The sequence below is a fragment of the Mizuhopecten yessoensis genome, unplaced genomic scaffold (assembly GCF_002113885.1).
Source record: "Mizuhopecten yessoensis strain PY_sf001 unplaced genomic scaffold, ASM211388v2 scaffold3627, whole genome shotgun sequence".
NCBI lineage: Eukaryota > Metazoa > Mollusca > Bivalvia > Pectinida > Pectinidae > Mizuhopecten > Mizuhopecten yessoensis.
In genome coordinates, this window is record NW_018405139.1 from 262,627 (window position 1) to 275,751 (window position 13,125).

Genomic DNA, 13,125 nt, shown 5'->3' on the forward strand with positions numbered 1-13,125 from the left:
GAATTTGATTTAAATCTGCTTTTTCTCACATGATCCTGTACATGTGTTGGCAGATTTCCCATCATATGATTTGATAAATATTGCTTGCTTCAGGATCCTGTGTTGTATGGCAGATTTCCCATCATATAATTTTATAAATGTTGTTTGCTTCAGGATCCTGTGTTGTATGGCAGATTTCCCACCATATAATATTATAAATGTTGTTTGCTTCAGGATCCTGTGTTGTATGGCAGATTTCCCATCATATAATATTATAAATGTTGTTTGCTTTAGGATCCTGTGTTCCAGGACAGGCTTCCTTTGTGTAAGAGACGGGGCTGTCCGGTAAGTCTGTGTGAAGGAGCTCATATCGTCACTAATATTATTCCTTACTTGATTTAATACTAAATACCTCTGAATACACATCAAATTCACCATTGTCAAGACTTCTCATTAAGTAAGTGAATTTGTCAATTTATTTTAGACACTTAAATCTGTAATACATTTGTATTTCCTCAGAATAGTAGGCCCCTTGTGTAAATGCCCTTGTGATGGGCCTCTCATGATTGGAATTGAAGAAGATTTGGTCTGTAAGATAATCTAATGTTGATAACAACCCCTGTCAGACTGTTAATCAGCGACAGCATTGATTATTGTATTGGCCTGTTACGATTGTGAAGTTACATCAATATTGTTATGTAAAATGTGCTGTTTACAATATTAGGCTGTAATCAGATTGTCTGTTTTCTACGCAGAAGGAATAAATTCTGGCATGTTAACGGTTTAAGGAGATTCGCCCTGTTATCTTTCCTCTTGACACACAGGAATACACATTCTTTTAACAGAATAAAGTTATGTCACCGTATGAAAATTCTTTTTTACAGTAGATATATACAGGGTTCTCTGTCTAAACTGGCCACCCCTGAGACCACATAATTTGCCAGTTTGCATCCAAAGAGTTTTGGATTGTAGTCTATTTATTAGATATATCATTGTCAAATTCTTTCGTGTTTGTACAAAACAATAGATTGTTCAGAGTTCCATTCAATTTCCTAGTGTAGAATTGGAGTTTGATTGAATTTAACTGGAAACATAAATAACAATATATGGTTTCCTATAAATTTTCATTTACGGTTATGCCAATACCGGTAATCCCTTGTAATTATATAATTAAGGCACTGAATTCTCTGTGAAGTTCGAACCAGTTAACTTAAATTCAAATGTTTAACAAAAATTCCAAATGTTTAATTCATATTCCATTAGACAAGATATTTGAATTTTAACATTACTGACTGTTTGTTCCTTTTTGTTGTTTCTTTAGGGAATTGTGAAACCAGATATTGTGTTCTTTGGCGAGGATTTACCACAACGATTTTACTTCTACCTAAAGGATATGTTACAGGCCGATCTAGTCATTATCATGGGGACCTCTCTAGGGGTAAGTAAGGGTCAAATCACACTGACCAATCTAGTCATTATTGTGGGTACCTTGATAGGGAACGATGAGGGTCAAATCACACTGACCAATCTAGTCATTATTGTGGGTACCTTGATAGGGGACGATAAGGGTCAAATCACACTGACCAATCTTTTCATTATTGTGGGTACCTTGATAGGGGTAAGTAAGGGTCAAATCACACTGCCCAATCTAGTCATTATTGTGGGTACCTTGATAGGGAACGATGAGGGTCAAATCACACTGACCAATCTAGTCATTATCATGGGAACCTTGATAGGGAACGATAAGGGTCAAATCACACTTACCAATCTAGTCATTATTGTGGGTAACTTGATAGGGGTCGATAAGGGTCAAATCCCACTGCCCCATCATTTCATTATTGTGGGTACCTTGATAGGGGACGTTAAGGGTCAAATAACACTGACCAATCATTTTATTATTGTGGGTACCTTGATAGGGGACGATAAGGATCAAATCACACTGACCAATCTAGTCATTATTGTGGGTAACTTGATAGGGGTCGATAAGGGTCAAATCCCACTGCCCCATCATTTCATTATTGTGGGTACCTTGATAGGGGTAAGTAAGGGTCAAATCACACTGCCCAATCTAGTCATTATTGTGGGTACCTTGATAGGGGACGATAAGGATCAAATCACACTGACCAATCTAGTCATTATCATGGGAACCTTGATAGGGGTCAGTTAGGGTCAAATCACACTGACCAATCTAGTCATTATCATGGGAACCTTGATAGGGAACGATAAGGGTCAAATCACACTTACCAATCTAGTCATTATTGTGGGTAACTTGATAGGGGACGATAAGGGTCAAATCACACTGACCAATCTTTTCATTATTGTGGGTACCTTGATAGGGGTAAGTAAGGGACAAATCACACTGACCAATCTAGTCATTATTGTGGGTACCTTGATAGGGAACGATGAGGGTCAAATCACACTGACCAATCTAGTCATTATCATGGGGACCTCTCTAGGAGTAAGTAAGGGTCAAATCACACTGACCTATCTAGTCATTATCAGGGGGACCTCTCTAGGAGTAAGTAAGGGTCAAATCACACTGACCAATCATTTCATTATTGTGGGTACCTAGATAGGGTACGATAAGGGTCAAATAACAGTGACCAATCATTTCATTATTGTGGGTACCTTGATAGGGGTACGTAAGGGTCAAATCACACTGACCAATCTAGTCATTATTGTGGGTACCTTGATAGGGAACGATGAGGGTCAAATCACACTGACCAATCTAGTCATTATTGTGGGGACCTTGATAGGGGACGATAAGGGTCAAATCACACTGACCAATCATTTCATTATGGATACTTCTCTAGGGTCAATTTAAGGGTCAAATCACACTGACCAATCATTTCATTATTGTGGGTACCTTGATAGGGGTAAGTAAGGGTCAAATCACACTGACCAATCTAGTCATTATTGTGGGTACCTTGATAGGGGACGATAAGGGTCAAATCACACTGACTAATCGTTTCATTATTGTGGGTACCTTGATAGGGGATGATAAGGGTCAAATCACACTGACCAATCATTTCATTATTGTGGGTACCTAGATAGGGTACGATAAGGGTCAAATAACACTGACCAATCATTTCATTATTGTGGGTACCTTGATAGGGGACGTTAAGGGTCAAATAACACTGACCAATCATTTTATTATTGTGGGTACCTTGATAGGGGACGATAAGGATCAAATCACACTGACCAATCTAGTCATTATTGTGGGTACCTTGAAAGGGGACGATAAGGGTCAAATCACACTGACCAATCTAGTCATTATCACGGGAACCTTGATTGGGGTCAGGTAGGATCAAATCACACTGACCAATCTAGTCATTATCATGGGGATCTCGCTAGGGGTAAGTAAGGATCAAATCACACTGACCAATCTAGTCATTATCATGGGAACCTTGATAGGGGACAGTTAGGGACAAATCACACTGACCAATCTAGTCATTATCATGGGAACCTTGATAGGGGACAGTTAGGGACAAATCACACTGACCAATCTAGTCATTATCATGGGGACCTCTCTACCGGTAAGTAAGGGTCAAATCACACTGACCAATCTAGTCATTATTGTGGGTACCTTGATAGGGGACGATAAGGGTCAAATCACACTGACCAATCATTTTATTATGGACACTTCTCTAGGGTCAATTTAAGGGTCAAATTACACTGACCAATCGTTTCATTATGGATACTTCTCTTGGGTCAATTTAAGGGTCAAATCACACTGACTGATCTAGTCATTATCACGGGAACCTTGATAGGGGACGATAAGGGTCAAATCACACTGACCAATCTAGTCATTATTTTGGGTACCTTGAAAGGGGACGATAAGGGTCAAATCACACTGACCAATCTAGTCATTATCACGGGAACCTTGATAGGGGACGATAAGGGTCAAATAACACTGACCAATCATTTTATTATTGTGGGTACCTTGATAGGGGATGATAAGGGTCAAATCACACTGACCAATCTAGTCATTATCATGGGGACCTCTCTAGGGGACGATAAGGGTCAAATCACACTGACCAATCTAGTCATTATCATGGGAACCTTGATAGGGAACGATAAGGGTCAAATCACACTGACCAATCTAGTCATTATTGTGGGTACCTTGATAGGGGACGATTATGGATACTTCTCTTGGGTCAATTTAAGGGTCAAATCACACTGACCGATCTAGTCATTATCACGGGAACCTTGATAGGGGTCAGTTAGGGTCAAATCACACTGACCAATCTAGTCATTATCATGGGGACCTCTCTAGGGGACGATAAGGGTCAAATCACACTGACCAATCTAGTCATTATCATGGGAACCTTGATAGGGAACGATAAGGGTCAAATCACACTGACCAATCTAGTCATTATTGTGGGTACCTTGATAGGGGACGATTATGGATACTTCTCTTGGGTCAATTTAAGGGTCAAATCACACTGACCGATCTAGTCATTATCACGGGAACCTTGATAGGGGTCAGTTAGGGTCAAATCACACTGACCAATCTAGTCATTATCATGGGGACCTCTCTAGGGGACGATAAGGGTCAAATCACACTGACCAATCTAGTCATTATCATGGGAACCTTGATAGGGAACGATAAGGGTCAAATCACACTGACCAATCTAGTCATTATTGTGGGTACCTTGATAGGGGACGATTATGGATACTTCTCTTGGGTCAATTTAAGGGTCAAATCACACTGACCGATCTAGTCATTATCACGGGAACCTTGATAGGGGTCAGTTAGGGTCAAATCACACTGACCAATCTAGTCATTATCATGGGGACCTCTCTAGGGGACGATAAGGGTCAAATCACACTGACCAATCTAGTCATTATCATGGGAACCTTGATAGGGAACGATAAGGGTCAAATCACACTGACCAATCTAGTCATTATTGTGGGTACCTTGATAGGGGACGATTATGGATACTTCTCTTGGGTCAATTTAAGGGTCAAATCACACTGACCGATCTAGTCATTATCACGGGAACCTTGATAGGGGTCAGTTAGGGTCAAATCACACTGACCAATCTAGTCATTATCATGGGGACCTCTCTAGGGGACGATAAGGGTCAAATCACACTGACCAATCTAGTCATTATCATGGGAACCTTGATAGGGAACGATAAGGGTCAAATCACACTGACCAATCTAGTCATTATTGTGGGTACCTTGATAGGGGACGATTATGGATACTTCTCTTGGGTCAATTTAAGGGTCAAATCACACTGACCGATCTAGTCATTATCACGGGAACCTTGATAGGGGTCAGTTAGGGTCAAATCACACTGACCAATCTAGTCATTATCATGGGGACCTCTCTAGGGGACGATAAGGGTCAAATCACACTGACCAATCTAGTCATTATCATGGGAACCTTGATAGGGAACGATAAGGGTCAAATCACACTGACCAATCTAGTCATTATTGTGGGTACCTTGATAGGGGACGATTATGGATACTTCTCTTGGGTCAATTTAAGGGTCAAATCACACTGACCGATCTAGTCATTATCACGGGAACCTTGATAGGGGTCAGTTAGGGTCAAATCACACTGACCAATCTAGTCATTATCATGGGGACCTCTCTAGGGGACGATAAGGGTCAAATCACACTGACCAATCTAGTCATTATCATGGGAACCTTGATAGGGAACGATAAGGGTCAAATCACACTGACCAATCTAGTCATTATTGTGGGTACCTTGATAGGGGACGATTATGGATACTTCTCTTGGGTCAATTTAAGGGTCAAATCACACTGACCGATCTAGTCATTATCACGGGAACCTTGATAGGGGTCAGTTAGGGTCAAATCACACTGACCAATCTAGTCATTATCATGGGGACCTCTCTAGGGGACGATAAGGGTCAAATCACACTGACCAATCTAGTCATTATCATGGGAACCTTGATAGGGAACGATAAGGGTCAAATCACACTGACCAATCTAGTCATTATTGTGGGTACCTTGATAGGGGACGATTATGGATACTTCTCTTGGGTCAATTTAAGGGTCAAATCACACTGACCGATCTAGTCATTATCACGGGAACCTTGATAGGGGTCAGTTAGGGTCAAATCACACTGACCAATCTAGTCATTATCATGGGGACCTCTCTAGGGGACGATAAGGGTCAAATCACACTGACCAATCTAGTCATTATCATGGGAACCTTGATAGGGAACGATAAGGGTCAAATCACACTGACCAATCTAGTCATTATTGTGGGTACCTTGATAGGGGACGATTATGGATACTTCTCTAGGGTCAATTTAAGGGTCAAATCACACTGACCGATCTAGTCATTATCAGGGGAACCTTGATAGGGGTCAGTTAGGGTCAAATCACACTGACCAATCTAGTCATTATCATGGGCACTTTTTCTAGGGGTAAGTTAAGGTCAAATCACATTGACCATTTAGTCATTATCATTAAAAATTCATTAATCAATATGAAAATGAAGAAGATGGGTACTTCTCTAGGGGTACAATTAAGGCCATATTAAATCCCAGAGCTATCTAGTCATTATCATGAATATATCTCTAGCGTAACTGGTAAGTCGGTAATCAAAACTACGCTGACCCATCTAGTCATAATGAAACATAGAAAGGTGTTTTTAAAGGTAACAATTTTTTATAAGAATATTTTCTACCTATTCCTGATAGGTGCAGCCATTTGCTGGTATTGTGGATACAGTTAGATGGACAACCCCAAGAGTTCTGTTCAACATGGAGGCTGTGGGGCCGTTCAGGAATAGTAAACGTTCTAAGGATGTATTCGCTGAAGGTAAACGAACATATAGTAAACATGCTCAGGATGTGGTCGCTAAAGGTAAACAAATGTAAAGTAAATGTACCAAGGAATTGTTCCTTGAAGGTAAACAAACCTAAAGTAAACGTGCCAAGGATGTGGTCGCTAAGGGTAAACAAATGTAAAGTAAATTTGCCAAGGATGTGGTCTCTGAAGGTAAAACCAGCAGTTCTACCTTATCAATAATAAAAAGTTTTCTCAGCAGTCCTGAATATATGTGATGTTTATCCAATCTGTGCTGTGTAATATACATTGAAACATGTTGTAACACCAACAGGTGACCTGATCAAGAATATGCAGAACTTCACAGAGATGGTGGGCTGGAAAACTGATATAGAAGACCTCATCATTAAGTCTGAGGGAGTTCTCAAAATCGTGAGTTGAAGAAATATCTCGCACATAAGTGAACATTATATGTATGTTTATGTTAATCTTCCTGCTGTCTTTATACTGCTGTTGTGTCTATCTATACTAATAGTCGTTAAGTTTTGAGAAAGTGTTAACAAACATCATCTTGTGTATGAGCTTGGATTCCAAACTTCTGGGGTTAAAACAAGGTCACTGTTACTATAAATGGAATATTGGCATCAAATCTCCTCAGGCGTAATTTCTTTTTCGATTGTCACGAAACTTAATATACATTTTCATTTGACAACATTGACTTCGAGACTCTATACACCTAACATTTCTGATCACTTCCAATTTCTGAGGGAATAAGTATTACCTGTGATACCTTCTTTGTTTCCTGTTCATCCTATCTCATTCTGATGTATATCTGGTAGGTTTATATCTGGTTTGTTATGTTTTCAGTGTGACCAGGAGTATTTGAAAAATACTGCAAAGCGGATGATGGAATTCAGGAGAAAAAAGCCACCAGCTCCAGTAAGAAACACGTTTTTCCGAGCAAGAGCTATGGACTCTGATTCATCATCGGAGACCGAATCGGATGACTCTAGTGATTCTTCCTCGGACGATGACCTCCCTCGTCGCAGAAGAAACAAAAACATGGCATGGAATCGGACACGAAAACCAACAGATTATGGTAAAAATGGCATATCTAACAGTATTCATAGCAATGGAGCACGTCGTAACGGTGTTCCTGTTGACTTGAGAACTAAGATAAATAATAACAACAATAATGAAGGATCAAGAAACTACAGCACAGCATCTGCCCCAAATTCCACGAGAATAGACAAAAACGTGGCTAACGGTGTCACGAACAGTAAGGTGCCAGCCATTATGATGCGGAAAAAGGCTGGTACACCAACTGGCACAAGTTCAAATCCCGGTATAAAGTTAGAGAGTGAAACAGGATCTGTTCCAAATAGTACTGCAGGAGTCTCCAAGAAAATGCAGGCCAGAATTCGTAGGAATACAACAAACAAATTATTTGGTACAAAAACTCCAACTGGCACAAGTTCTGGTTCAAAAACGCCAACAAATTCAGGTTCAAAAACACCTGTCCATTCCAATAACAATAAGGACAAGCGGCTACGACCTTTGACAGGTAGAGGTAAATTTTCTCCAAAGCCTGGCGCAGAAAACAATAACAAACTGACCAGTGAAAACACGAAGAGTGTCAAACAGGAAAATTCTGATGTAGAAGCAAAAGAAAACAAAGCGATAGTGAATGATGGTAAGCCTCCTCGACCCAAAAAACCTCCAGTCACCAAGGAACTCAACTCTCTAAATGCAAAGCCTTATGGGTTTGCAACTCCACGGAAGCTTCCTGCTCGACCCACTGTGGCTTCCAATGTTATCGGGGGGCCAAAGCCTCAACCACCAAATTTTTATCAGGACATTTTATTAGGAAAGACAGATACTCCCAAAATATCTTATCGGCATCGGTTACAGCCGTCTAATACATACGATGCCCGTATATTCTCTTACAGAGGGGTGATTTCATCCTCCTCGGAGGCAGAATCTGACAGTGACTCTTCAGACTCAAGGTGACACACCAGTATTTAGTGGATTGAATTAAAAACTGACAATTTCACAAGAGGAATTATATAATCCCTCACTCTCCCCTTCCCTCATTGAATGTTTTGTGCATCATGCAAAAAACATAAGTAAAAGTTGTTCTGGTGTGAAGTTAACATAGATTCAATAGCGATGCCGCTTTATGTTAAATGTGACAGAAATGTATGTGCAGCAATTTAAAGAGTGCTTCCTGACAATGTATGTTTTACCTCTACAGAACGCATGTCTGATAATAAGCCAACCCATGTGCTCTCATTTTACAGAGGTTCTTTTGTTCATGAAGAGTTAACCTTTGTGTGTTATGAGCCCAGCACAAATTTTACAACCTTTGTAAGGATTAGGCCATTTTGAGCTTAAAATTGGTAAAAGTGTGACAATATATTTACCTGAACTGCACAGGTAAAGACGACTAAACTTATACATGTTATATCGATGGATGTATCGGAGATCAGAACCAAACAGAAATTATCTGGTACTGATGCTGACATTTGTACGGGTACAAGTGTGAACATATATATACAGCTTTCATGTCCTTTAGACATTATCTAGACATCATCTTATCATCATCTAGTCATAATGTAGTGTTGGGGCAAATGTTTGGCGAAGATCACGTTCTTTTGATTGTTTATCTGTTTTTCTTATGTTTTAGTAAGATACCAAATGTTGTACAATTTCAAAAGGAATCATTCCTTATTAAGAGTCTCAACCGTATTTTGAAAATGACATTGTGTATCATTTAAACTGAATGCTGCTTAATCCAGTAACCTGTATAATCTGGACATTCAAATAAGATTTAATGCATTGCTTTAGTAATTGAATCTGTGGATCCAAAAACCTGTCTATTATGAACAGATATGTCGCTGTACTATTTGGTTATTTAAGATGTATATATGACAACTGAACTGGTTTTCTCCCATCACTACAATCTAGTAGACGTAGATTGTGCGATGTTAAAACACTGTCAGGCTGGGCTGGTTCTAAGTTTACTGTATGGACAGCTTAGTCCTCTGTCCATCACTCAGCCTGGTGAAGGAGTTGGGTGATATTTCTCTGAAAATTAAAAGCTCATTGTCAGTATTAACTGATCATGTGACAGGTTTAGTTTCATGTCAGCATTGGTTTAAAGGTGTCTAGATTGTAAGATTGTCTTGATCCTCAATATTTTGTTTTAAAAATGTAGCCATTGAAAGCTAAATGATACATTACTATTTTTACTATAATATTCTTGAGCATTTACCATATGTATAATAACCATCACATTGTTATAACTACACCGAGTTTACAGTAAGTATGTATGACTGTTAAAATCATGTAGAAATATTGTTACTATGTTGATAGATTTTATCGTTGTTGTTTATATATTTGATGCCTCTGTGATGTTTTATCCGCCTTCCCTCCCTTTGTGCCATTATGTAAACATATCTGATCAGAACTCGACTGCTACATACTACCGTAACTTCTACCTACTGCTGTCATGATTGGTATACTCCCCAAGGTTCACATCCTAATGATTTGGAACACAAAGCTTCTGATTGGTTCAAGCCACCAAAATGTGAAACCTTATCTGGAGAATCCACATCATGATTGGTATACTCCCCAAGGTTCACATCCTAATGATTTGGAACACAAAGCTTCTGATTGGTTCAAGCCACCAAAATGTGAAACCTTATCTGGAGAATCCACATCATGATTGAAGCATGTGTTTTATATTTTGCTTTGTTAAGTAGAATAAAGCATTAGATAATTTTTAATTGTACAAACTTTTATAGAAAGAATTGATCATTATAGACAAGTTAACTGCTAGGTAAGTGCATTTATATGACCTTTGTGTACAGGTTAAATATAATGTGATGTATACCAAGGCTAGTCTAAGGGTACATGCAAGACAATGACAGAATGTGTATGAAGTCCCTTTAACTCATTCACCCCTAAAATTTCGTAATGGACTATTCCAACCTTTGAATTGGAAGAGTTCAAGTGTGTCTTCATGGGTGAATGAGTTAAGTGTGCATTTATATATAAATTAGTGACCTCCATTAGACATTCAGCTAAACTTCCTGTTACTGTATCGGCCATAATCTATGTCTACCATGAGTATTTTAAGAACTGATTTATGTTGTTTTATAACCCTTTCATCCCTATGTAACTTTAGTAGACTCTACTATGCATTAATCTGGTAAAGTCCTTTATGGTCTACAGTGGTGAAAGGGTTAAGTGTAGTAGTTTTTTTTACAATTTTCTGTCAAAACATATATTTATGTTCCTTCATTATTTTGTTTTACAAAATATTGAAAAGTACTGTAACTCTTGGGTTAAAGCTCTGCCAGGCTTGATCAAAATCAAATATTAAAGTTCTGATACATGTAATTATACTTCTGTTCTTCAAATTGCATTTATAAACAATGCTCTGTATATTTTTCAGGATTTGACATTTCTTGCTACTTAGACTGTCATCGACTGTGATACCTTTATATGTGATAAGTTACCAAGTTGTAAAAAGATACTTCACTATACTGGACCTCATAAACACCCTATTAAACTACCAGGTGATTGAGTATGGACCACCCATGTAGGTACCGCTACATAATGACATGATTGTAAACAATATCTACCGGTATATGGATGTGTATGGTAACTGTTTATTGTAAATAAATAGAACAGGGTTTCAAGGAACCTGTAAGTAACTTAGATGTGGAAAGTGTCAAAGGGGGACAGATGTGGAAAGGGGGTACACATCACAATAACAAACCACATGGGAGGCAGGGAGGGAGGGAGGGGTGCACAATACAATAACAATATTGTCACAATGGGGAAATACAACATTGGTATAAGGATTAACACTCGTTGACCTTCTCACTTAAGATAAATATATATATACATATAAAAATACACCCATTAAGTTTAAACTTTGTTAATTGTTATTTTAAGTGCTCCTTGCCAGTGTGGTAAAATTATAGAAGATACATACGTGTATGATCATAAAGCACACTGTCCATTAACTCACTACTCCCATTCAACATTGATCCATCTTAAAAGAATTGTTAACCACTAACAAGTACTGAAATTAGTTTAAATTTACAATTTTTGGAATTTCGGTGATTTGGCTGGATATAATGTCTGTCTTTCACAACCTCTGTTGCAAAACTGGTTCCAGGACTTCGGCAGGAGGCAACAGTACAGAAGTACCAGTCCTGTGAAACCAACCTTCTGGTCCTAAAAATCAGAAGTACTAGTCCTGTGAAACCAACCTTCTGGTCCTAAAAAACAGAAGTACCAGTCCTGTGAAACCAACCTTCCGGTCCTAAAAAAACAGAAGTACCAGTCCTGTGAAACCAACCTTCTGGTCCTAAAAAAACAGAAGTACCAGTCCTGTGAAACCAACCTTCCGGTCCTAAAAAAAACAGAAGTACCAGTCCTGTGAAACCAACCTTCTGGTCCTAAACAATGGTCTCGAAAGTCTGGCTCCCGGTCGTTGTTAAGAATAAGTTTTAAATTCTGCTGAAGATATTTGGCCTTACATTAGAATTATTTCAAAAGATATATTTCTACTGTAATACATTGTATATATGGGACACTGTAATACATTGTATACATGTGACACTGTAATACATTGTATATATCGGACACTGTAATACATTGTATATATGGGACAATGTAATACATTGTATACATGGGACTCTGTAATACATTGTATATATGGGACACTGGAATACATTGTATATATGGGACAATGTAATACATTGTATACATGGGACACTCTAATACATTGTATACATGGGACACTGTAATACATTTTATATATGGGACACTGTAATACATTGTATATACGGGACACTGTAATACATTGTATATATGAGACACTGTAATACATTGTATACATGGGAAACTGTAATAAATTGTATACATGGGACACTGTAAAACATAGTATACATGGGACACTGTAATACATTGAATATATGGGACACTGTAATACATTGTATATATGGGACAATGTAATACATTGTATACATGGGACACTGTAAAACATTGTATACATGGGACACTGTAATACATTGTATATATGGGACACTGTAATACATTGTATACATGGGACAATGTTGGTAAGGTGCATATACTTGTTAAAGATTAACTTGTTTATTGAATATAATTATCAGATATGTTTTCCTCCAAATATATCTTTATAAATATTGATAGAAACGTTAACTTATTTGACCTTTTTAAAATTGTTGACCATTGTTGCAGATATGTGTATTTATTATACCTGAGTTCTATATCAAATGTTGACATTAAAATATCAACTACCAAGATATGTTTTGTCAGCGTTTTTATTTCATCAGT

At 38.3% G+C, this 13,125-nt stretch overlaps 1 protein-coding gene across 2 annotated transcripts in view; it reads left to right on the forward strand.

The window, feature by feature from the left end:
• Positions 1-12,052, forward strand: part of LOC110447840 — a 38,533-nt gene extending 26,481 nt beyond the window's left edge. For both annotated transcript variants that reach the window (XM_021493781.1, XM_021493782.1), the window contains exons 6-10: positions 274-324; positions 1,301-1,417; positions 6,663-6,783; positions 7,085-7,182; positions 7,618-12,052. In XM_021493781.1, the coding sequence (XP_021349456.1) occupies positions 274-324; positions 1,301-1,417; positions 6,663-6,783; positions 7,085-7,182; positions 7,618-8,760 (1,530 nt within the window). In that variant the 3' untranslated portion in view covers positions 8,761-12,052. The remainder of the gene's footprint in view (positions 1-273; positions 325-1,300; positions 1,418-6,662; positions 6,784-7,084; positions 7,183-7,617) is intronic.
• Positions 12,053-13,125: the final 1,073 nt, after the last annotated feature.